A 27,146-nucleotide genomic window follows, 5' to 3' on the forward strand; every position below is an offset into this window, starting at 1 on the left:
AAGCCAATCATAAAATACGCATTTTATGCACAGGATAAAGGGTTATGAGCAGGCATTGTCACCGTGAGCTCACCTGCCTGGAGCGTGCAGACAGCCCGGGCTCTGAGCTGCGGGCTCTGACCCCAGGCAGTGCCCTCGATACCTGCTGTGCACTCGGAGTGCTGTGTCCACTTCTGGGTGCCACAGTGCAAGGGAGCTCCTGGAGCTGGCCAGCGGAGAGCTACAGAGCTGGTTCAAGGGTCTGGAGCATGTTTTCCATGAGGAAAGGCTGAGGGGGCTGGGCCTGCTCAGATGACTGAGACGATCGAGTGGGGCCTCATCAATGTGTACAAGTATCTCAAGGGAGGGTGTCAACAAGATGGATCCAGGCTCCTCGTGGTAATGCCAATCAACAGGACAAAAGGCAACGGACAGGAACTGATACACAGGAGTTCCACTTGAATATGAGGAAGCACTTCTTTATTGTGTGGGTGATCATGCACTGGAACAGACAGCCCCACCTAAAGACATTCCAGAACTGTCTGGATACAATCCTGTGCCATGTGCTCTGGGATGACCCTGCTTGAGCAGGGAGGTTGGACCAGATGCGCCACTGCGGTCCTTTTCCGAGCTGACCCACTGAGTGACTCTGTGACCCAGGAGAGGACTGGTGACAGGAGCGGCCGCGGGAAGGCCGCCCGAGCCCTCCGCAGGCAGCAACAGCCGCTCTGGGCAGCCAGGCTGGATCGCCTGACGGCCCCGCGGCCGCATGCCCGCCGCCCTCGCCACACCACCGTGCCCCAGCAGGCCCACGGTGGAGCGGAGAGAATCCTCCACATGGGAGAGAATCCTCCACATTTCCCACCACCGCCTCCCTGGGCATTCGGGAGCCGCACGCGCTCTCCCAGGCCGGCGGGGGCGGGAACGACCCCGCTCCTTCCGCCCGCCGCGCGCATGCGCACTGGCGCGCCCGCAGCAAGCCCCGCCCACCCGCGCCGCTGGAGCCGCTGGGCGGCGGGAGGGCGCGCGCGCGCGGCGCGGCTTGGAGCGGCACGTGACATGGAGGAGGCGGGGACGGGAAGGGAAAGGTCAGCGGCGACGCCGGCGGCGGGGGGAGCGGAAGGTCAGGGCGGCGCGGAGCGGAAGTGGGAGCCGGAGCCTCGTCCGCCATTGTGGGGAAGCGGAGCCCAGAGCAAGGGGGGGGAAGCGGCGCTGCGTCCGGCCGGCCGGCTCCTTCCAGCGGGAACCCGATCGGCGGCGGCGGCGGCAGCAGCGAGCCCAGGCGGCAGCGGCGACAAGTCAGGCGGCGGCGGCGGGGAGGAGGCGGCGGAGGCGAGCGAGCGGCCCCGGCGTGCGGAATCACTCGAGGCCCAAGCGGAGCGGAGCGAGGGGATCGCGGCTCCCCGTGAAGAATGTCAGCCACCAGCGTCGACCAGGTACCGCCCGCGGGGCGGGGGGAGCGGCCGCCCGCTCTCTCCTCTTCCCGGCCCCGTCGTTACCCGCGGCGGGGAGGGCGGCGGCAGGGCGGCCACCTGCACCTTCCCTCGCCGCCGGGGCGGCGCGGTTCGCGGCCTCCTCCTTCCCTCCTCCTTCCCTCCCTGCTTCCCTCCCCGCCGCCATGGGGAGCGGCTGTCCATCGCCGCCGGGATGGCGGGCCTCTCTCCCGGCCCGGCCGCCCCTATTTATAACCGCTGAGCCGCGCCGGGGCCGCTCCGCCTCCCCGCCCTCCCGCCCGCAGCGCCCGCCGCGCTCAGCCCCGCTCAGCCCCGAGCGCCGCCGGCCCGGCCCCCGCCCGCGGCCCCTTTGTGTGTGACCTCCTCGGGAGCCGGCCCTTCCCGGCCAGGCCCCCGGGCTCCCGGTCCCTCGTTCCGGGAGCGCCGTAGGGCCAGCCCGGGCTCCCCGCGGCGCCCAGCGCTCGCTCCTCTCCTTGCGCGCCCCAAACTCCGCCAGGCTCCCCGTTACCGCATCCTTTCTCGTCCTGCTTTTCGCTCTCCTCGCCTACCTTTATCCCTTCGGGCCTCTGACTTCTTCTTTTCCCTCGGCCTTCGCTTTTTCCAGTAGTTCTCAGTTTTTCTCTTTGCGCTGTGCAGCACTTTTTTAAACTTGGTCCTTCACGGAGCTTAGAATTCAGTTTTTTTTTTTACCTTTGCTAGGCCTCTGCTGGTCTTTCTTTCTGGCTGGAAGCTACTCTGCCTTGCTCTCTGCTTCGTCCGTGGGTTTCTGCCACTCCCCAAAAGTTTTAGCCCTGCAGTCCCTTGCCTCCTTTTATTTTCTCTGTATGCCTTTAATGTTCTGTTTCTTTTGTCTCTGTGCATGCTCTCCAGTTTCCTTTAAGCATTTATTTCTAGCTCAGTGATCTCTTAGCTTTTCATTGTTCTGTCTTTCATGAAGGCTGCTTCTTCCCAACTTTTTCTAGTTCTGTCTCTTGCTGGTCTTTGCATGCCTTTGTGTCTGGATTAGATTCATCCCAAAAGATGAGATGGTTGGGGTTTTTTCAGGTTACAGAGATTTTTCCAGTTTTGGGAGAGCCCAGTGTCTAACCAGTGCACCTCTAGGTGAAGCAGCCTTGAACAGTTTTATGGTAACTCTGAGACAAATGCACATGAAAGTAACTTGGAGGTGGTTACCTCCTAAAGTTTCAAATCTTCAGGACTAAAAATTGTTAAGAGAATGATGGAGCCTGGAGACCCACTCCTGCTTACTTGAAAGTAATATGAGAAGATGAATTAGATTTTCATGGACTAGCATTTGTTTTTTTGAAGTTAGTTTATCTTGCTGTAGCGGAATTAAGGATACTGCTGTAACTTGTAATGTTACATTGATTCTTATTGCATGACTGATTAACAGTGTTTTATAATGACTAATCCAAAAAAAAATGCTCCTTAAGGAATTATTTCCTTGTGTGAAAGCTTTGTACAGACTGTATAATTTTCTCAGTATAATTGCCTAGGTGAGGAATGCACAACTTGAAGTTCAGCATATGATACAACTCTATATTCCTTTGTATATCTAAAAAGCAAGGCATTGTATGTTATTCTCTGATAAGTACCTGTCAGTCAATTTAAAAGATGACATATCATAATGAAATTTGGGTATTGGCAGTAATCTTAAGGTACTAAACTTTTTTGTTAACTCTGTGTTATTTTTGTTTATTGCAAATGTTTTTCAGGCCCTGGGGCAATTAAAATCCATTTGTTCAGCTTTTCTGCACCATTTAATCTTCATATGCTGTTAAATCCTAGATGATTTCGATATTTGCAGTAAAATTCTATCAGATTTTGGTTTTGTAGTATTTTATAATGTTATTTTAAGTAATGTCACAACATTTTTATAATAGCATGGTTTAGTAATATGTTCAAATGATATTTAAGTTGGAAAGGGCAGAATTGGCAAATAAATGGAATTACAGTGAAGTTTATATTAGAGGATTCTAACTGAACTTGTTTTGCTTCCCCCCTCTCCCCCCCACTTTCCTATATACAGAGACCTAAAGGACAGGGAAATAAAGGTAAGTTAACCTTGTATTTCTGTATAAATCTGTAATATTGCTTTTATGGAGGATAATGTCTGACAGTCATAGCAAGATGTTGTAGCTATAGAATGTCTTTTATTTCAGAGCAGGATGACAGTAAATTGTGTGCCAAAATATTACTTCCCAGCACTTTTACTGTGGCACAGCAGTACATCAGTTTACAATGTGTTATTTTGCAAAAGATTAATGTCAGAAGCCAGACAGTTAAATAGTTATTTCCTTTTAGCTGCCTTTGTGATATGCTTGTATAATCTCTTCTTAACAGTACACCTTGGGCCTTTCTGTGTAGTGAGTAGAATCATCAGGAAGAATCTTCTGAACAGCTTCCTTACTTTTCTAGATAGCAGCCATGTGACTAGTTACTCATATCTATGAGCAGAAAACATCACCTTCCTTATTCTCAGAATTTTTTAGTCTTGCTTCATTTTAGCACCAGTAGCTGATTTTTTGTCTGTGTTTATAACAGGCCTTCTGCTTTTCTGCTTTTTCATGTTTCTGTCAAAGTTTTAGTTTTTAAATACCATATTTAGTGGGATTTCTTTCCCATAGAAGGAAGAAACTACTAACTGCTTAATATTCTCTCTAAAATTCTTGGCAAGTCAGTTGTAAACAGCATTACAGATTATATCTTGCAGTATTTTGTCTGGAATTTATTTTCTCACTAATATTCTATTTGGAATTTCTTTCTGCCTAAACAGTCCACTTGTGCCTATTTAATTCTTAGCTGCTCAGCAAACTGAGCTATAGAGTAGCATGCACACAGCTGCCTCTTTGTGTTAATATGCTTGTTATATTTAGGCAGATAAGAAACTTTTTTTTGAGCTTGGTTACTCTTTGCTCCTCTTAGTTCATTATCTGAACTAATTTAATTGGTCTCTGTGAGCTGTCATTTAATGTTATCCACAGCATACTTATTCTATTATTCTGTCTACATGCAGATTATCTGCTTCTTGTTACATGTATTGCTTGTGAGGTGGCACGTGGTTCCCAGATTTCATTGAGTTTGGCCTGTTCTTTTTAATTTTTCTGCATTCAGAGAAAAAGGAACATGTTTACCTCCTCAGACATTCTTAGTTTGGTCATTCTTGAATACTTGTTCTCTCATATTCCTTTTTTTTGCCCGAAGTGCACTTATTAACTACTTCATGTTTTTGAAATAGTTTGTGGTTATAACCTTCCATGTTGCCCTTAAATGAGAAGAAAACTTAGACTCGTTGTAGCAAGTAGTTTGTGGCTTCACAATCTTTGAATTATCATTTCTCAGTTTTAGTGAGGTTAATTAGATGCATCTCTTAGAGACTCACACAGGTAGTTTTTGAACTGTACTCTATATATGTGACTTGGACTGGAAGTATTAAGCATTTCTATTTGGGTGCTATGTTGCAGTGTGTGAAAATGCACTAGTCAGCTTTACTTTGGCTTATTTATGTTAGCATATTTTTGTGTTCTATAATTTGTCACTGCTGTGGAATGTTTGAATCAAAACACATCTCTGCTTGCTATGTAAGGAAGAGATTTTTGCATTTCTGAACTTGGATTTTTTTTATGGAGTGCATCCTTTTAAATAATGAATACTTATGATATATTCTCTTGGTGAGAGTATGACCTAAGTGAAAACTATAGTGAAACAGAACAATTAATCTCTGTTCTGTTAAATTATTTGGTGTAATGTCTGCTTAGTGAAACTAAGTTATGACTTAGCATTAGATTAAAGGCCTAGGAGATTGTGCTAACATCTTCACTGTAGCACAAGTTGTTGGCTTTGGGCTAGAGGCTTTTTCAAGTGGTTGAATTTAGTCAGTGTCAGCAGTCCTTACTGACCACATGTTAGCAGCCAGTAGTCTTTCAGTTGTTGTGATAGGTTTCAGCTTAGAGGAGCTCTGAGGGAGGGTGTGATACTGAGTTAACAGACCAATCTGAAGGTGGTTCTGTGCATAAGAGTAATAATTTTAGGGAGGATGGCAGAAGCTGTCCACTTGTCTGGTAGAGCATATGAGAAGAATGAGTGAGCAGTAAAAGGGGTGTATACATATTTCATATGGAAATGAAAAATATTAGACCTGCAAATTATATTGGTAGGCAGCTGATTTTTATTGTCTAGTAAAGTGCCTTGGATGCTTTTTTTAAATTGTTCATAAACTGGTGTACTGTGCTGTTTCCTTCAACCACAATTTGTGGGGCTGAAGTTCCTGTATGTAGAGCAGTACTGTCTATCTGTTGTGTCAGATATTTGTGTTGGTATTTCAGAGGCTTGAATGATTATATCTTCCTGTCATGAAACTTTACTTATTCTAGTTGTCAGCTACTGTACAGTTGACATAAAACATCAGAACTGACATCCATCAAATTATGACTTACAGGGGTGTGAAGAAAAAAGGCACTCCTGGGACTCCTTTTTGGTTTTCCCCCCCCTTTTGTTTATTATGCCAGTGTATCAAATCTGTCATAGGAAGGTGCTGACTTATTTTTACACTTGTGTGTGTAACAATTTTTTGTTTTGTAGGAGGCTTAAATGTAATTATTAAGTTTAAAACAAGAATGAAATATTTCATGTTTCTTTCAGTGTTTACGCTTCACGTTAAGGTGTGATGACTTCTAATGAAAAAGTTATTCTTGTACCTTTGGGTATCATTTTTTGTGAGTGATTATTCCAAGGATAGTAGCAGTTAAAAGAATATCAGCTTTAAATTCCTCTATTTGATGAGTTGCTTCTTCCCAATATCTAATTACACTGTATGTTTTCACAGTGTTTGCAGAAACATACAGTATTTTTAGCATCATATTGATACAGATATTTTTAGTATCTGTAGATTAGTTTCAATTAGTATTCTTCATCACTGCCCTGTTCAGTTGGAACACTTAACATGAGATTTTGGGAATGAGGCATTCATTTGCTCTTGTTAAATGTCTGTGTGGGCTACATTCTTCATTATTAACACATTATGTGAAGTTAGAATGAAAAGCTAAAGAAACATGCTCCCAGTGATGCTATTTCACTGGGATATGTATATATTTCAGCAGAAAAAACGTCTCTGTAGAAATATTTTGTGTCACTGACTTAATATCTCAGTACAAAATTAATGATAAAGAAAATACATTGGCAGGAATATTTTATGTTACTTGTAATGTCAGACCAAAAATAATTCTGTCTTCAGTGACCTTTAGGTACCTGTGGAACAATAAACACAGCAGATGCATGTTTTATGAAGATTAGCTGCCAGTATGAGGAGATTAATTTTGATGGGATAGCAGTCTTGATATGCATCTGTTTATTCCTTTACTTGTGATTGCATGCTTTTAAGACACTTGCATGCTGCTGCCTGTGTTTTTCGTTATGATAGAATTGTGTTTGAGAGTTGTGCTATCTGTTCTATTTGGTTAAGTCTAAGCAGTGGACATTACATAGACAGAATGTTTTGAGGCTTCATCCTGTGTGTAACTGGGCCAAATATAAAGAGGAATTCCAATATAAAGAGCTCGTTAATATGTTACCATTGTGTGTAAATTCAAGATGATACATGACCTGAACTGAAACTCTATTTATGGGGTAAAAGAACCCCCAACACCTAATGTTTAATTTAAATGTGGTGTGTAATTAGGAATATTGTTCTATCCAGTTGTAAACTGCATTGTGCTGGTCATATTTGACTGTTGCTAGTATAGAAATGCAGTGTGCCAGTTTGTAGTAACTGAAGTGTCTGGTGTTCTTTTAAAACTTCAAGAAGGTATTCAAGACACAGGTTGCTTTCTTCTCAGATAATTGCTTTGAAAAAGCCTTCTGTGTTAAATTATGAATTTTTACTTTTTTTTTTTTTTTTACTGCTCTCTGAAGTTAATAAAATTTTCCAGGATTTTGATTGTTCCTTATGATTATATCTATTACCTTGTCATTTCTTTCAGCTAGTTTCATTCATTGAAGGCAGTTTTGTTTTAGGGATGTTGAAGTCAATATGAAAAAAAAATCAAGCACCACTTGGCTTACAATGTGAATTTTGGGTGGCAACCCCCCTACCCCCAATGAAGCAAGAAAAAATCCCTGACTCTTAAACACTAATTTCAGCAAAGTTGAATATTTAATTGCATGGCATTTTCAGAAGTTTTTGCTAAAAGAGAGAAACCATAAAATTGGCTCCTAACTCAGTTTAAGTTTCAGAAAATCTGCTGTATTGTTGTAACTTCTGCAGTCATGGTTTTTCAGTGCACCTTACTGATCATCCTGAGACTTTATTTTTTCCCCCACTGAACATATTTGACAAAAGAAAAAAAGTTGCATTTGGATAACCAGTAAATTTATTTTTGAGAACAGATCTTCATCTTCAGATTGTGTAATTGAAAGTGCTGGTTTAAGTCCCTGTTCTGCTTTGCACCCTGGGAAACAGTGGAACTTAGCAGAAATTTATGCAGAGTGGGTTTGTTTGAATAGTAGCCTGGGGGATGGTAGAGAGACATTTCAAGTAATTTGGGCAGCTGGAGAATCCCAGGTAGGTGTAATGCCTTAGATGAAATGAAAGGTAATAGGAGACCAAGAAGAGCAGGTAGGAAGAGATTCCAGCATATAGTGGCATATGTGTTGGGAAAGGCTTGTAATCACCCTTTGGGACTTAAGCTTTTATTTCTGTCTTGCTTTGTCACCTCAGAGCTTCAGAGATGTCACTAATGCAGTACAGTTATGTAGGAAATACAGGATTAAATGGCTGAATAGTGGTGTCCTTCATGGTTGTCTTGGTGGGTAACTGCCTGTCCTCCTGGCAGGAGAAAGCTGTATGTTGCAACTTTCCCTGAACCTATTGAATATGTCTATAGATGGGGTTGGTCTGCACATTTGCACTTGTTCTGGTACTTCCGGAAATGCTGGATTTACTGCCTGTGCAAATAAGGTGTGCCTGCAGTTCTTCATCCACATGTCTCTGGATCCCAGGAAAGAATAGTCAGGAGTAGACTGTTCTAGCTGCCATCTTTGCAGACCTCTCCTGAGATCATGATCGGTAGAATGAGCTATTTTGTTTAAATTGGATTGGTGTTTAACAATAATATGTATTTCAATGTACAGATAATTAAGAAATGTTACCTAGATTGGAAGTGCAGTATAGGTTTTCCAGAGACTATTCTAATACAGATTTATTTTTAGTTTCAGTACAAAACGGTTCGATTCATCAAAAGGATGCAGTAAATGATGATGATTTTGAGCCATATCTAAGTAGTCAGACAAATCAGGTAAGTGAACATTGGTTAGTACCTTGAAGTTAACTTTGACATTCAGCTGACTTCCAGACTTAATTTTTGGATATTTCTTACCATTACTGACTTGCCTGAATATACACAGAAATATAATTTTATGTCATATTTTGTCTCATCATATGATATCTTAAGCAGATGAAGTGTTCTTAAGAATTCTGGAAAAGCTTCAGTTAAAAAGCATGCTTTCATGTCCCTGTCTCTTGTGCTTCTGCTCTAGCTTCAGAAAGATGCAGTTACAAGAAACTTGAGCTAAAAACCAAACCCTTACATTTAAAACAAAATCATCATTTTGGATGCAATCCAAAACAACAGTTTTATTGGCTCTGTGAATATATTAACTGCTTGGACTGGTTTCCTTTAAAAGTGGTAGAAGTAGCTTACAGCTGATGCCATAATAGATGGAAGCTTAGTATCACTACAGCTTGGTACAGCTCTTCTGCCAAGACACTAATGGCTTGACTTCCAGAGCTGTGAATTGCCTCTGTAGTTGAAAGTTAATATGAGTTAAGTTTGTAAACTGGAGTGATCTTGAGAGGGAGAGAGAGTGTAAATTATTAAAAGACTAAGGATTTTTGCTTGCCTTCGCTTTATTTTTCCAATAATACAGCATTAAGGAAGCATCAGCTAGACAATGATATGTGCAATTTTTTCTAGAAAAAAACAGCAGAAATCATGTGGGGGTAGTCCTTCAAATGTCTCAAGAAATAAATTGTGTGATTTCCCAGGAGTCTATCTGGAGTAGTACTGATTTAATGCCCATTCTCCATAGCATGGATGTGTTACCTCTTTTTTGTCGCTACTCCTGAAACAAACAGGCATCCTTGCATCCATTTCACTGTACTAGTGTGTTGGAGTATCCAATTAGAAGTGAGAAATATGACAAAATCTAAGAATACCACAACTTTAAATCATAGTTGCAGCTATTTTTCTCTAGTTATAAAGGTACAGTTACAACTTGTTTTAGAGTAGCTTGTTATTTTCTTGATGCTGTTGGCATGGAGGCATTTTAAACCTAGCTTAGTAGCTAAAAAGGAGAATAATGTTCCAGAGCAAAAGGGGGCCCTTTAGTGCTTTGAGAAGGTCTCTTAAAGAAATGGCCATATCTGACAGATACCTCACTTATCTTTTATGTTGTGAGGAATGGTGAAAGTTACAAATACATTCATATAACCCTTAAAAATGTTTTGGATTGTATTACAGTTTTTTTTCCCCTGAGCATAATTGTCAATATTGCTGATTTTTTAAAAATTTGTTTTCTTGCAGAGTAACAGCTATCCACCAATGTCAGACCCATACATGCCTAGCTATTATGCTCCTTCCATTGGATTTCCATACTCTTTAGGTGAAGCAGCATGGTCAACTGCAGGTGACCCTCCAATGCCATATTTGACAACTTATGGACAGATGAGCAATGGTGAACACCATTACATACCTGATGGTGTATTTAGTCAACCTGGGGCATTAGGAAATACCCCTCCATTTCTTGGGCAGCATGGATTTAATTTTTTTCCTGGGAATGCAGACTTCTCTACATGGGGGACAAGTGGATCTCAGGGACAATCAACGCAAAGCTCTGCTTACAGCAGCAGCTATGGCTATCCACCTAGTTCTCTTGGGAGAGCCATAGCAGATGGACAGGCTGGATTTGGCAGCGATACTCTGAGCAAGGTGCCTGGGATTAGCAGCATTGAGCAAGGCATGACTGGACTGAAAATTGGTGGAGATATGACGGCTGCTGTAACAAAAACTGTAGGTTCAGCTCTGAGCAGTACAGGTATGACAAGCATTGCAGCTAACAGTGTGCCCCCAGTTAGCAGTTCAGCACCTAAACCAACCTCATGGGCTGCAATTGCAAGGAAACCTGCTAAACCTCAGCCGAAACTCAAGCCTAAAGGTAATGTGGGCATTGGGGGCCCTGCTGTGCCGCCGCCACCTATAAAACACAACATGAATATTGGAACTTGGGATGACAAAGGGTCAGTGGTAAAAGCTCCCCCAGCTCAACCAGTACTGCCTCCTCAGACTATAATCCAGCAGCCTCAGCCATTAATTCAACCACCACCACTGGTGCAAAGCCAACTGCCTCAACAGCAGCCTCAGCCACAGCAACCACAACAGCAACAAGGACCTCAGCAGCAGGCCCAGCCTCACCAGTTGCAGCAGCAACAGCTGCAAAACCGCTGGGTAGCTCCTCGTAATAGGGGTGTGGGCTTCAGCCAGAACAATGGAGCTGGTAGTGAGAACTTTGGTTTAGGTGTTGTGTCCGTCAGCTCCTCGCCTTCTGGTGTGGAAGTGCACCCAGTGCTGGAGAAACTAAAGGCCATAAACAACTACAATCCCAAAGACTTCGATTGGAATCTGAAGAACGGACGTGTGTTTATAATCAAAAGTTATTCAGAGGACGATATTCATCGCTCCATTAAGTACTCTATCTGGTGTAGTACTGAGCATGGGAATAAGCGCTTGGATGCTGCTTACCGGTCCCTGAATGGCAAAGGCCCACTCTATTTACTCTTCAGTGTGAATGGCAGTGGACACTTTTGCGGAGTGGCTGAGATGAAGTCTGTTGTGGACTACAATGCATATGCTGGTGTCTGGTCTCAGGATAAGTGGAAGGGGAAGTTTGATGTCAAATGGATCTTTGTCAAAGACGTTCCCAATAACCAACTGCGACATATTCGCTTGGAAAACAATGACAACAAACCAGTTACCAATTCGAGGGACACTCAAGAGGTACCCCTAGAAAAAGCCAAGCAAGTGCTTAAAATAATTGCTACTTTCAAGCATACCACCTCAATCTTTGATGACTTTGCACATTACGAGAAGCGTCAAGAGGAGGAGGAAGCCATGCGTAGGGTAAGAAATCAGTGTCGTTACAGTAGCTCTCTTTTTTTTTCTGTTTTCAGAAACCTTGTTTTTCATTCATCTGGAATTTCTGTCTGCAAGTGTTAAATCAGAAAGTGGTACTTCTTCCTCAAAGTCTCTACTTGATATAACTGGTTCTTAATGAAAAAATTTAAGTTCCTGTTACTTGTTTATTAGTTTAGTCATCTGTTTAATCACAAGACGAAGGTAGGCCTGACTAAGCAGACATCTGACAGGTTCTACTTCTTCAATGCAAATGAGAACTGAATTGAGTCCATTATCCATAGATGAAATCTTCTTGCTTAGATTTTTACAGTTTCGGGATGTCACAAAAAGGAACAGAAATTAAAGAAGTGTACTTCAGTTCACATAATATTTCAATTCAAGTTCTACTTCAATGAAATATTAACAGCATGGTTAGTGTGAAGAGCAGGTTTTCTCCTTGATTCAATTTATCATTTGTGGAACTGTGAAAAACACAAGTGATACAGTGATGAAATAATTTTTTGACCTTTCTGATAGTGCATTTCCTAAAAAAATGGAAATTTCATTTCTTCAAAGAAGAGTAAATATGATAACCCTGTAGAGAAACTTTTAGTTTTGGAGGTATTTCCTGAAATGCTCATCAGACAAGGGAAAAGCATTTAATTCAAGCAGTTTTGTAGTACTTGGGTACTTTGTCTTGTGTACCCTCCCTAATTATAACACTTGTGCTCACCATTGGTCACAATATTTACTTTTCCTATATTCACTTGCTTTCCAGTAACTGTAAATGTATGATTTGTCTCATGGTTAGAAACATTTCAGGAGCTGTTTTTACCAGTTAGATGATTTGCAAGTGTTCAAAAAGGGGAGTTGCCATCAGTATGGTTTGTTGCTAATGATCTCTGTTCATCATGTCACACCACTCACTGGAATAAAAACCCCCAAAAGTTTAGGTTTTATTCTAAGGGCCTTGAGACATGTGAAGTGGAGAATTTGTTCACTTGAAGCCAACACATAAAGAAGCTGTGAAGCAGGTGAAATGTTTACTTCTCTTAGGTTTCTAGTACCGTGGTGCTTTCACCCCTGTTGTTCGTTCCTAATCCTTCAGTGTGTGTTGCACCTCCTGTAGAACAGTGTCAGGCGTACCACAAACCAGTTTTGTAGTGCTATTGCAAACTCTGCAATAAATTATTATGTTGAAAGTTTTCTGTTGTTGGGAGGCTAGATGAATATCCCAGTTGAGTATGTGATGCCTTTTGGACTTTTTTCCTAAAAAGAAAATGCATTATGCTCCAAATGAGTATCATTAACTTTCGTGGTATCTTGATAATGGGGTAATGAACTGCTTTCTTAACTAATATTCAGTGTAAGGGAATGACTTAGACTTTTTCAGGCTTTGGTATGACTTCACCAAGTGCAGAACCATGAGCCAGTCAAGGGAGGTGATTGTCTCACTCTACCCTATGCTAGTGAAGCTTCACCTCAAGTCCTGTGTGCAGTTTTCAGTGCCACAATATAAGACATAAAGCTAATAGAGAGCATCCAGAAGGGCCACAAAGATGGTGAAGGGTCTGGAGGGGAAGCTATGTGAGAAGAACCTGGGGACACTTGGTTTGTTCAGCCTGGAGGAGACTGAGGGGGACACCTTATTATGGTCTCATGAGGAGAAGTGGAGAGGCAGGCACTGATTTCTTCACTCTTGTGACCAGTGACAGGTTTCCAGGGAATGGCCTGAAACTGTATCAGGGAAGATGTAGATCAGATAGAGGAAAGGAGGGTGGTTGGGCGCTGGAACAGGCTCCCCAGGGAAGTGGTCACAGCTCCCAGGCTGACGGAGTTCAAGAAGTGTTTGGTCAATCTCCAGGTAGATGGTGCAACTCTTGGACACAGAACCAGGAGTTGGACTTTGGTGATCCTCATGGGTCCTTTCCAGATATTCTGATTCTGTGATTTGTTGTAATTTTGTAATGTTTCAGGAGGACTGAAATTACAATGTATAATGAATCTCTGTAGCCTTCATGCTTCAGTATTTTCTAAATTTTCAGAATTTTGGGATATTTCACAAATAACTGGTTTGATTCAAAAATATCTTCTTTATTGAAAAAAAAACTTCACAAACAAGTCATAATTCAGGCATGCCCTAGCAACTCAGGAAAATAGTTTTATTTGTGGATTTATTCCCTCAGTAGTAGGTAAAAGCCACAAAATATAATGAAGAGGAGGAATGTAGATTAGTGGAAGTGTTTCTATGATTCAAAGTACTGAGTTCAGCATTTAGTAGGTCTTGAACTAGAATAACTGTGATGATGGGTATTTGAGCAATAAAGTAACATTGCTATTTGAATAATATCTTCAGAGAAACATACAGTATCTGTATGGCTCAAATACTGACCAATGTTTCTTTGTAAATAGTTAACTTTTTCCAACACTATTGAGAGAAAATATGCTTCTCAAGATACCTGCAGTAGTGGCTATTGGCTCTTTTATGACATTGTACAAATTGGTTTTATAACTAATTATCAAAAATTGCTTTAGAACTGTGTAGGTTAGTCATGAGGTTTTCTCTTTGTAGATGGATTTGAGGTGTGCTTTCAGCAAATTAATATAGACTGAAAATACAGGAAGTTCAAATTAAACTAATGACATCTACTGAGTGTTTCACTTTAGCATTCTCTTCTGATTGAATGTTGATTTTTAAATCTGTGTTTTTTCTTTTATCACACAGTGTACAAATAATCTGTCTTTAAATTGTAAACATGCAATTGTTAACTCTTATGATTTAAGTCTGTAAATGCACCAATTAGTATTGTAAGCTCTGGTTTGTGGTTAATTGAATAGCTCTTTATTACCTAGTGCCAGCTAAGCTTTCATGGAGCTGTATTTAAATATGTGCACTTTCTACTGCCTGTAGAACTGTAAATTAAGTTGCTGTTCATTTTCTTTGGCAGCTGTGGCAATCACTTTGTTTCCAGTGTTTTGGTCATGAAAAATATGCTTATAGCTGTTAATAAAATATTAAATGCATCAGCCTGCAGAAGTCCTCTCCATGTTCCTTGAAATTCAGTTAATATTTTCTTGTTGCATAGGTGGTTACAAACTTTCATACAGCCAGCAATCTAAATATTGCAAACAGCATATAATTTAGGATTTTAATTTACTTTATAACTGTTCATCATTACATCTAATTTATCCTAAAATAATTGGTTGTAAAAGTTTAATCTTAACAACTCAGAGGGATCAATAATTAATTTCCAATATGGCCTAGCAGTATGTTTTATTAAAATATAGCAGTGTACTTCTGACAGTAAACAGTCTCTGATAAACATGAAACATTAGGAACTTTGCCATTTGATAAAGATAACTTAAAAATGACAAAGAATAGTCTCTTTAAGCATAAATATTAGAAATGTAGTGTTTGATGTAACCTTGATGTGGGTGAGGCATCTACAGCAGGGCTTGTGCAGTAATCATTCTCTTCCAGCTCAGGTTCCAGACTCTTGTTTTAAACATACGAGTGCTGTGATCTTTTACCAAAGGATCAGAGAAATGAGTGATGCTTTTCATGAGTTCTGTCAGACATACATTGAAATAATCTGGAATTCCATTTGTCCTTAGTTAGCTGCTGCTTTGTGGTGTAAATGTGCAACTTGTATGCATATTATTTGAAAATATGTTTGATTGTCTTTCAACAGAAAGCTGTAATACCTAAATGAATGAAACAGAAATCTGAAATTATGCCTTTTAAGATGACTTAATTACATTTTAGAAAATCAAAGATACTGAAAATAAAGAAAAACATCTGTAGTAGTAGCTTTGCATCTGATCTTCAGTAAGTATATGGGTGAAAATAAAATGTGGCTCTGATTAAAAATGCAGTTGTTGGCAGATAAGGACTTCCTTGCCCTCAGATGGTGCTTTATTACCCGTTGTCCTAGGACTTCTTTTGGTGCTTTTTGATGGAGAATTCTACTTTTGTAGCTTACAGTGGGAAAAAAGGTCATGGTTTCATGTAATTGTAGAGTGCTTTAGATGGTTTTCTTAGTGTGATAGTCCACAAAAATAATTGATTTTTATATATGAGGTAAGATAGAAGAACTTCGTATATATTTGTGTTTATCTAATTTGCATTTGGAATTTTTTTTACTTTTCAGGAAGCCTTTAAATGGCAGATAAATAAGCATTTAAAATTTTAGCTTTCTTCTGTTGTATTACTTATCTTGTAATGGGAATGCTGACATAGCTAGAACTTCTTGACTCTCGAAAGGAGTGATTTTTTTTTTCCTCCTTCATTCTGATATCAATGTAACTTTTGTTTCTCTGATAATTATGTCATTATCAGGCTGCAGTGTTAAGCAGTGTAACTCCTTTCCTTTCTAGGACATTACTGACATTGTGATTGATTTGATATTTCTTAAAAATATCTTCAAGGGAGAAATCATCCATTAAGAGTGAACTGTAGCTGCTTCTTCCTCCTCTTAACTCCCAGACATCAATTACTATAATATAATGTCAAAAACAGATATAGATCCATTGACAGATTTTCAGTTAAGGAAAACAGGTGATTGACAAAAATTTTTAATGCAGCTAAAAGATATTTGTACAAAATTCTAAAAGCTTGTGTATTTATATTTAGAAGAAGTTTATGTAATAAACACAAAACTATCTAAAAGAGCATTATGTAATTAATATCTTCTGAGAAACATGTTCATTTCCTGTATGCTTTTGATGAAGTTTCAAGGGACATTATTTTTCAATTTCCTTGAACTTCAAGAGTGTCATCTTCATAATTGGAAGTGAGGAAGTAGAAACAGGAAACACTTTTTTCCCCTCCCTTGCTATAGTTGTGAGATGAATATGTACCCCTGGTCATGGAAGAAGATTATTTTGAGCTAGAATAATTTTGAGCATGCTGCTCCAGAATTTCCTTTCCATGATGATGTGCTTATTTGCCGTGTCTTTATTTGCCTTTGCATCTTTAGTCTTTTGGAAAAACTTAAAAATGACCCTCAAGTTCTTATGTTACAGACACGGGGATTTCAAGTGTGCCTGTTTTCTGTGCATTTGGTAGAGTCATTGTTTCTGTTCCAAGGTATAGTTTAGAATTCTGTAGAGTATGGGGATAGATGTATATGGTCTCTTGCAGAGTGACCACGTAAGAGTTTGAGCAGTGATGTTGCCTGTGTTTCTCTAGTGATGATGCAAGAAGGAAAGTGCAATATTGGACTGTTGAATAAAAGAGGTGGAAAGTAATTAAACTCACAGGCAGTCTTAGTTCATAGCAACACTTGTACAGATCTTGTCCTGTGTTTGTTTGTTTGAAATCCCTAGCTGAAAATCAAGCCTACAAAGTCCTTTTTACAGTGTGGATTCAACTTCTCTTACTCTGGGAGTGGAAAGACCAATTTCTCCTGTAAAATAGGGACCCCTATTGGAAAAGCTAGGAGTATCAACCAAATGGTTTACTTCAAAGCCTAAGAGACCAGTCACTTTTTGAAATCTAATACTTTATCTGCTTAAATATCAGGGCAGCTAGCTAAGACAAGACTTCAAACTTGAATTGAGCTGGATCTGTGACAGTTATACCTTTTCTAAGTGCTATGCCTTTTAAGTTGTGATTTTTAAAGCAACGGAGAAATTCTAAATCTCTTGTTCCAGAGCAGAAGCACAACCTTAAGTATACACAGATAGCTGTAAAAATTCACGAAGCAGCCTTCTGCTTCCTGCTACATCTCCTCAGATTTCAGTGGTGTGTTAACAACAAATTGCCTAGAACAGTGATGCTTTTCCTGCAGTTTGCAGGGAAGAAGTATGCCCATGTATTGCAAGAAAAGTCCCAACCCATCTGACTCTTCACAGCCTTGCTTCATTGGTTCATACTGCAGATGGGCTAGCTAGCAGTAACTCAGTGGAGATTCCTGGAAGTGGTTTGCTGGAAAAAATGGGACTTTAAAACATACAGATCTTGCAGGTCTATTGAAGCTGTTCCTGTAGATTCAGTTGAACTAGGATTATTTGTTTTATATAAAAACTGATTTGCTTAAAACTTCATATTCATCTAGCTGAAATGAAACATTACAAAACTTAGCAGATGATAGATTTCTCAAGCCTGGTTCTTTGTGAATTTTTCAGAGGTTTGGCAGTGTAGTTAATATTGATGAGTAATTATTGTTTTGTTCCATACCATACAGATTATTGTCAGTTGTAAAAAGTAAATGTAAACTTCCATGTTCACTGCATTTTCATATAAATAGGAAACAAAGATAAAGTAAGTTCATTTTTCCTCATGGTAGATTGGAGTTTGAGTAACACCTATTCAAAGAGTATGAGTGGTGAGGCTTAAAGAAAAACTGCCTGAGAAATTCTTCCTCAATGTATTTTGTAAGCCCTGCAGTGAATGTTATTTCCCTTCCAAGGCTACCATAAATTCCTTAGCAGAGCAATTAAGTAATGTGTTCTTGTTGCCCTTGGGCATCTGAGAACAACTAACCCAGGTGTCAGTCATCTTTCTGCTTCTCTTGCTGGGACAGAGGTCATCACTAAATGCAATTTTTATAGATTTGCTAAGAAGATATCTCTTGTCAGTCTTCAAAAGCCAATGTTATATTCTGAGCATTGTTAACAAATAATAGTGAGGATCTGGAGGCTTTTTTTTTTTTTTAATCATCTTACTGAAATGGCTGTCTTGTAGATAATTAAAGTCTGATATTTCAGTGTATAATGATGTACAGCGCTGAAGCAAAGCACCTGCTGCTTGTTAGAATTAGCTGATCTGTCACTGAAAGTATCTGCCTGGGAAGACGACTGGAAGGGCTTTTCTGGCTCATGGAGTTCGAGCTTGGTTTCTGCAGAGCCTTTCATTGTTGTGTGTTATCATACAGTGTCTTTAAGTAGTTGGGTTTCTTTCTCCACCTCTGCCTTTTGAATGGTTGTACCGTGTGGAATTTCAGAGGGGGATTAATGTCTTACTGCCTTTATCATTACCATAATAAAATCATATGGTCTGTTCATGTACTAACAGTGCGTGAGTTTGATCAAATTTAAATTTATTTACCTTTTTACAGTAATTTTTTCCTATAATAGGAAAACATGCTTACAAGTATGTTTCAGTCACTAAGTAAAATGCCATCAAAACTAGTAGGAAGAATAAATAAATAAATTAGAGGTCTAGATTTTCTGACTTTTGCAGAGTTTCTTAATATTTATGTACTTGAGAACCTTTAATGTGGTATCTATAGTTCAACTGATCTGCAGCAACAGGGTCTCAGACGAGTATTAATTCTCAAAGCTTACTGGGAGAAGAAGCTACTCTGAAGTCGTAAAAGCTTATTTGATTTTGTATGTTAACTTTGATTTTTAATTTGTGCCTTGTGGTTTTCATGTTGGGTCAAGGAATAGAAAAAAATTAGTGTTTAGGGAGGGAATGGCGTCTGCACAGGGAAGATTTCTAGGTTCATTTAAGACTTCTAGAGACCCTTCTCATCTATTCCTTCCCTCCCTTCTTCCCAGAAGTGCTTCTCAGAGAAATGTATTTAAATATATATATCTGTTTCTGAGGTTGTTTCTGTGTTGAGGAGATGTTCCCTCCTAGTTGGGAGATCAAGAGTGAGAAGTTAAGTAAACAAATATTTTACACAACTTTAAAGTTTCAGTAATCTAGTTTATATTAACAGCCAGTGATATAAACAGAGTAAACAATGTCTGGAATTTTTCACTTTTCCAGTAATCTGTTTTTCATTGTGGTTCTCAAGCTTTAAGGTCAATGCTTATGCTGTCCTAGCCTTAATGGTACACTGGAGTGAAATAAATTGCAGATTATGGCTGATGCCATTAGTAAATGAGATTTCATGAGCTTTGCTGTGGCTTCTTTTCACCACCTCTACATCTGCCTGCTCTGCCTCTGCCAGGTGTTTGTGCCCACGCAGCACAGTTGGCAGAGCAGATGAGTTCCCGTGCCTCACTTCACAGAATGCAGTCTGACATGTTAGCTTACATTGCAGATGAGCAGGGCTTCTAAGTTGAAGATTAAATCACAGTTTGCCGTAAAGCAGCTTCTGAAGCTGTTGTTAGAACGCTCCCTCTTGGGAGAGGGGCAGAGTAGACAGCTCCAGGCATGAACACTTTCAACATTGCAGTAAGAGGCAGAGGTTTGGCAAAATTGTAGTGGGGTTTTTTGGGGGGTTTTTTTGGGTTTTTTTGGGTTTTTTTTTTGGTTTTTTTTTTGCAATTATAGCTGATAGTGCTGGAAGGTGTGTGGGAACTCTGCAATTGGCCTGTGTAAATTTGCAACCCTGGATAGCTTCCAAATGGACACCTTGAAATGCTTGCACTTGCAACTGCTGTAAAAATCAGCCGAAGTCATTCTTTCAGATCTGCCTTTCCTGACCTTGAGCTTCAGTTTGTGGGACCGTGGGAAAAACTACAGCCAAAGACTGTAGTAGCTTCTTGTTCTTCTTAGGCTACATTTGCATTTACATGTAGACTACTTAAAATGAGGCTTTTTCATTTACCTTCTTTGTGGCAAAGAAATCCCAAAATCAGGGTTGTGTGCATCTCAGTAGTTTCTTTCAAATCAGATCGGGAAGTGTTTTTGTTGCTTTGGATTTTGAAATTTTGTTAGCACAGATATTTCATTATATCTGAGGATAAATTACATTGCAGCTACTTCTCACCATGGGATCATTCAATTAATGCTCTGAATTCAGACAACTAAAATTTGGAAGTAAGTCAGCTTAGCAGTTCAGACCAAGCTAATTTCATAGTTTTGTTTGTACTAGATTGATGCACATTTCTAAGGCTGAAGCAGTTTTTAGATTCACCTTTACTTGGTTTATGCAGAAAATTATTTGCATGTGTGAAATGTGCTCAGCATGTGGTCTGCAGCTGAAAGTACCTTTAACCAACCAATACGTTCCCATATCATCCTGATTTGAATGGTACTTAATTTCCATGTCCTGTTCATAAACTCCCCCTGCAGCTGGGTAATCTGACCATGGTGAGTTGACCTTTGGCAGGGAACTTAAATACACGGGAGAAAGTTTTCATCCAAGAGCATTGCAAGAGATGTGATAAAAGTTTTGCTTACCTGAATATAAGAAATGAAATAAATTGAGTAGAAGAAAAGTGGTTATGCTGGAAACTTCTACTCTGGTGCTAGAAACCTTCTGGAGGTAAATTCTTCTGTTACTTTGTCATAACCACAAAAAAAAAAAACACCAAAAAATCAACAAATTCAAAAACCAAAACACCCAAAACCCCAAGGAAAACTGCTTTTTGAGATGGGAAAAGACAGTGGTCCAGGAGTGTGATCTGTTGGAGTTGGGGAGGGGTTTCGTTTTGAGTGGAATAGCACTGCCTGTATTTTGAATAAATCAGGTCTTCTTTCTCTCTGTTTTGCAGTACAGAATGCCAAATGTCCCTGATACCAGTATTTGAAGAATGTACTGTTCACTTGCATTGAAAAATGTCATGCTTGTATGTCTGCTTGAAGTATTTAAATATAAATGTAGTAATATGTAATTATGAGACTACAGGAAAGATGTGCTGATGTTTTGAAGCCTTTTTTTCTCTGTAGAATTCAAAGCAGATGTAAAATTTGCAACACCTCCTTTATTTCATCAAGTGGAAGAAGGAAGATAGTCAGGGTATCATTCATTTTCTACTTTGAATTTTTATGAACTTAAATGTGTTTTGAGTTGAATGCTTCACAAAGCATAGTGTTGGTCAGTTTATAGTGCAGCAGTTTGAAATGCAGGGAGTATTTCTAGACAGCCTGAGTCAGTGCTTATGTGTGTATTACTTGCAAATGAACAGGAACTGATGATTTTAGTTATATACAGGCTGTATTTAAAATTGTTATTTATTTTAACACTGCAGTTTCATAGTCTCCTGCTTACTGCTGCAGGAGTGTTTTTCAACACTTTGTGTAGTTCTTGCAGTTGAAGTCTGCTAATATTAGAGGAATAATCTGAGATGTGCCTGAGCAGGCTATTTTTGCATGCCTTACATGCATAGTGAGGCATGAGCCCAGTCATCATCTGTTTTCAGCCAAGAGTGCATTGTTAAGATATCAGTTTGTATTAATGATTGATACTATAAATCTTAAAAAGCAGTATCTCACTATGAAAATATTAGTTATGTATTTTTGAACTAGGAAAAATAATTTTCTAGCAGAGTAGTGCAAGTATTGCTTTCACTTTAAATATACTGAAATTCTGCACTGGCTAATGTCTGGTCTTAGACACACAGCTGCTGGGACCATGAGCTGCTCATTGTGACCAAGACTGGGCTCTATTGTTTTGGTTTCATCTTGAAGCAACTTGGAGATCTGTCTTGGAAAGGACTAGATCACCAGTAATAACCAATATAAATGTTACATACCTTCTTCTTTCAGTACACTGTCTTTTTGGAAGAATCTATGTGGGGTCATATGCTCATTTGCAATTTTCTTATATAGTTTCTAGCATAATAAAATTTCAATGTGGTTTTGAAATAGCTGTTCAAATGCCTCCTGGGTTATTTTGTTTTCCCTGCTGTTATTGTTCCATTTATAGTATGCAATAATAATAAAAATATGGAGAGGTATTTTATACTTTTTATTATCTTTTAATGGGGATGGTAACTTTCTTCCATGCAGGTATTTGTATATTTCTTTAATGTGCTCAGTTGTACATATAGAAAAAGGTATTATGGAAAATACTATCGAAAGATAAGGTCTTCGTTTTTTACACTGACCAGTGTCTTTTTGCAGGCTAGAAGATGTGTTATGAGGGCAACAATATATCATTAGTTGATCAGTTTTTTTTTTTTTTCCTGGAGGTAGTCATAATGTTAAATGTATGTTTATCTTGAACTAAGTAGAGAAAATGGAGGATGATGATAAAGCACATTGTCACTTATTCTGTTAAACCTGTACCACAGAATGTGGATTTGTTAGTCCCTGATAGTTACAGTGCCATTAGTATTTCAGCCCTAAATGCCAAATGTGGCATCTCATAGTGCTGTGAGTTAATATGGTCTAGTGAATATGGTCCTCATTGTATCTAGTTAATATGATCCTCACTGTGGCTCAGGCTCACATTGAAGTGAGGTTTCTTTGTAGCCATTTCTATTTCACGGACTTCTCATTTTGTTACTGAAAGTAGATTCTAAAAAAGGTATGCATGACCTTCTTAAAAATATATTTTTTCCTTGACACTTGAACATTTGTATGGAGGATGAGGTGTTGGGCCAACTAGTTACTTTACCTTTTGATCTTAAGCACTTTTTATTATGTGGGGCTTTGACAGAGATACTGGGAATACCATATTTTTTCAGGGATATAATGGATAGAGAGTAGACCATTTTTTGACAAGCTAAGCAGAAGATTTAGGATACATCTTGCTTTGTGTGTAGGTCCCTTGGTCTCCTTGCTCAGTTCACTTTGTGCAATATATTTCACTCTAAGTGAATTAAAACTGTCATTATAAGTCCTTTTTTGATTGCAGTTTTTTGGAACATGTTTACCTTTTAGTTTGATGTATACTTATGTGTTTCTCTTTAAGAAGTTGATTTAAACTGTATAATTTCATATTCCTGAAAATAATTGAAGCTTTTTCCTTGAAAGTATGTTGCCTGATTTAGATAAATTGCAAACGCTGAAAATGCTGTAATGAAAGAAAAGCAGATAATGTTGATCTGTGTATTAACATGATTGTTGTTTTTTGTTTTTGTTTTTTTTCAGGAGAGAAATAGAAACAAACAATAACTATATGGAGATGTCCTGCTAGAATACAACACTAATGATGTAGACTCTGGAAATGCCTAATATGTCTAAGAAGACGTTATTAAAGCTTTTTTCTGCTTAAGGTGACATCTTTGAACACTTTAACACGAAATTGACTCTTCTTGTAATGGTTCTCATCAGTGCATCTGCCCTTATACTCTCTCACCAAACACACTTGAGAACTGTACCTTCGTCAAGCACTTTCTGTCCTGAAGCTTTTACCAGTATCTGCTGTCTTTTGTATTTATGCATCCTAGCTAAGGCACAGGAGACCGAACGAATGCAAGGATTCATTAACTCTTTGAATTTGTTAAATACTAACATTTAACCATTAGAAGTGGTTCAATGATGTGAGATTCACATTGCTTCAACTTAATTTTTTCTTTGTTGTAGTTTTTTTAATTGTCAGTTTTTAGCTATTCAACAGATTAAAAGCAAATCATGCCATATTTAGTCCTGGAGTAAAACTCAAGTCTAAATGTTCATGTGAAAATTATTGTAGTAATCTTTTAATATGGCAAAGCAACTTTAAGCTGCAGTTTAGCCAAATGAATCGTAACAGGAAATTATAATAGAATGACATTTCCCTTGTTTCAAACTGTTTGGTGTAAGAGAATATTAATATGCAGCTTGGTGGACACCACCAGTTAATGCACATTTCTTTATTTTTTTTTCTGTAACATGTATACTGAAAAAAGTGCATTTGTCTGAGGAACTGTTTGTTTGCTACCACTCAATGAATCTCAGTTTTGAGTAAATGTACCTCAGTCTAAATCAGACTTTTTATGACCTTTATAACTACATTTAAAATAATCTTTAATTCCTATTTCTGGGTGTTTGCAAGCCTGACAGATTGCTATCATGAAAGTGAAAATTTACTCCTCTAGGTGATTCACTAGCTAAATAAACATAATTCTTGTTTAGCAAGCATATACTGTTTCTCAAATTTTTTTGTTTCATTGTGCCAACATTGAGGTGTTTTTCCCCCTGTTTGGAAATATTTTCAGAAGACTACTTTGGTTCATGGAGTTGACATGTTGATAACCGTGTTAAGATGATTTTTGTTAGAAACATGCCACAAGAAGTTTTGGAATACATATTAAATGGGCCAATTCTATACTAATTTTTAACCTCTAAAGATTATGTCTTCTGTTTCAGTTCATATAGCAACACATTCTGTCTGCTGGAAGAGAATATTGAAAAACTGTTAAGAGGGTGTATTGACTGTACAAATTACTGAACAACCTGTACCAAACTCCAGGGATAGCTTTCCCTTTTTAGAGCCGCGATGTTGAAGTCAGATATCTTATAGCTTAAAATAGCAGTAGCACATATTATTTGAACGTGCTTCATGTCTTACTGTCCAACACAGATGTTTATATTGTGTTTCAAGTTCTTCATTTACAGATTTTGGCAGTCAAAGTTCTGGAGCTTAAATAGCAAAGGTTTGTGTTTAATACTGATGATTTTGCTGACTTTTGCTTTCTGTCTTCTTAAGCCCTTTGCACTCATACAATCATGCAAATGCAAGAAGTTCAGCACACACTTCTTGCTCATTATTTTAAATGTTGTTAGAGACTGCAGGGTAGCAGATACGAATCTTAATTTTTATTGCCAGCTATCTGGAAGCTCAAAAGGGAGATCACTCCTGTATTTTGGAGTAAAGAAGCAATGTCACTTACATGGTAGATGAGTCATAAATAGCAAGTGGGATAAAGGAGGGATAAGCAAAGTGCATATTTTAAGAGGAGACTAGGAGACAAAGATTTCAAGCCCAATCCCTATGAAATTTGGCTTCAGCCCAAAAATTACTTATTCCATGTGTATCTGTTCCTTGCTAACAGGTTTTATATCTATTTGTTTCCCTCTGTGGACTGATTTATTCCAGCTGTCATTGGTCAGCTGAAGTGGCGCAGGTCAGTGTAGTGAGTCCAAAGGATGTAGTTTGTCTGTGATCCCCCAAGGTATCAGCATGTTTCTGCTGCTTTGTTACAAAACTCTCTTATGAAAATTCCCAGAAGTTCCCGGTTACCAGAAAGCTAATGTTGGAGTCAAGCATTCAGGAACTGATTGCATGTGCAACCCTAGTTTGCTTTCACTGCAGTATTCATATTTTTGCAGGCTTTGTTAATATTTCCTGCCTTACCCCATGCATTTTTCTTCTAATAGCATGAGCACTGCTCTTATATTGAATCAGGTGCAGCATCAAGTGGGTTCATCACTTTGTTGCAGGCTTTGAAAGCTGGGAAGATGAGACAGGATTGTGAGAGAAGGAGGTGATCACATTTAGAGAGCTGTGACAGTTCTTACACTGTTCCAGGATTGTTAGCAAATCTACAAATAGAAGAGTTTGATTGCTGATGGTGTTAGTCATGTTGCGACTGATTTGCTGACTGCTGAGAGTTTAGTATGTGCAGCTGAAATTGAAAGGAATTTTATGTGCATATAAAGTACTGTAAAAATAGTATATAACATTGTAAAATCAGCTGTGGAGTGCTGTATTAGTTAATGGACATGTGAAGCTTCTAATCTTCAGCTTCCTTATGCACAAGTACTTTTCCTCCAGAAAGAAAAGGAATGGTGCTTATTATCTCAAATAAATGTAGAAATGCCTTTTTTGGTCTGATTTTTCAATATGGTGAAGGTGTTACAATGGTTGTTTTCTAACTTGCTAATGGAGGAATCAGTGGAACCCCTTTTCTGTTCCTGATGCCTCCTCCTTTGTGCCAGCCTTTGTTTTTCTGTGATTCCAAATGGAGCCAGTTCAAGCCATTTTCTGCTGCTTTGATGGTTGGCCAGCTCTCTGTGATGCTAGATGTTTAGAAGAGAGGTGGTGGGAGGGTGAAGAAGAGATCTGTTCTTTCAGAGGCAGGTACCCACTTTTGAATAGACTTAGCTGCACTACAGCTACACACCTGGGGTTGGTGAGCCAGAGATGCAGCAGAATATTTACAAGTGGCAAAGACTCCTCAGGGGTAAACAAACAAAACCAATTCTGTTTGAGATTTTGGTAGTGTACAAGTGAGATACGATGTTGTCACACATTTAGTGATACCAGGAGGACAGAGGAAATGCTGAGTATTCTCCATTTTGATTACTTCTTCCAGTCTGAGGAGGCCTAAGAGTTGTCATAGAATGTTGCTGTGGAAAAACTTGTCCTACCAACACAAGTGGGACAAACTAAGATTATAAAAGTTTTGCTCACTTGTGGGCATCTTTGACTTTGTAACATCAGCAACTGATTATTGACAGGAATAATTTCTGTCAGTTGAATGTGCACATTGCTTGCTTAAGGAAAACCTGAGCACTGCTTTATTTTGAGGGGCTTGGATTGAGAAAAAGTCGACATTCAAAACTAGACAAATTTCACTTCTTCAGGTATTTTGTCATTCTGTGCTTAATTTATGAAGTACTTCTCTACATTCTCTTTCTCTGTTTTTTTCTTTTTGGCTATTCCAGCAGTTTCAATGTTCACTGTCTGCAAAATTTAGATGCAAAAGCCCCTTTCCAAAATTATTCTTACTCCAGCAGACAAATCTATGACACCAAACAAAAGGTAATGTTGAGGTCAAGTGCAAACAATGTAATATTTAGGAGGAAGCATCTTAAATATTTTTCATTGTTTAGTCCAAGTTCTATTTTGAAGTTGCTTTCTATTTCATAGGAGAATTCACACACTTGAAATGTATTCACAGAATGGGTCATCTTGGAAGGGACCACAGTGGGGTCATCTGGTCCAACCTCCCTGTGCAAGCAGGGTCATTCTAGAAAATTCCTAGTGGAATC

At 39.2% G+C, this 27,146-nt stretch overlaps 1 protein-coding gene across 1 annotated transcript; it reads left to right on the forward strand.

Annotated features, from left to right (window-relative positions):
* Positions 1 to 1,024: 1,024 nt before the first annotated feature.
* Positions 1,025 to 24,292, forward strand: YTHDF3 (YTH N6-methyladenosine RNA binding protein 3). Its single transcript, XM_030969401.1, has 5 exons — positions 1,025 to 1,415; positions 3,463 to 3,487; positions 8,640 to 8,725; positions 10,013 to 11,605; positions 23,319 to 24,292. Exons 1-5 carry the CDS (start codon positions 1,392 to 1,394, stop codon positions 23,340 to 23,342), a joined length of 1,752 nt encoding a protein of 583 aa, XP_030825261.1. The 5' UTR covers positions 1,025 to 1,391; the 3' UTR covers positions 23,343 to 24,292.
* The last annotated feature ends 2,854 nt before the right edge of the window (positions 24,293 to 27,146 follow it).

Source organism: Camarhynchus parvulus, chromosome 2, assembly GCF_901933205.1.
Source record: "Camarhynchus parvulus chromosome 2, STF_HiC, whole genome shotgun sequence".
Taxonomy (NCBI): domain Eukaryota; kingdom Metazoa; phylum Chordata; class Aves; order Passeriformes; family Thraupidae; genus Camarhynchus; species Camarhynchus parvulus.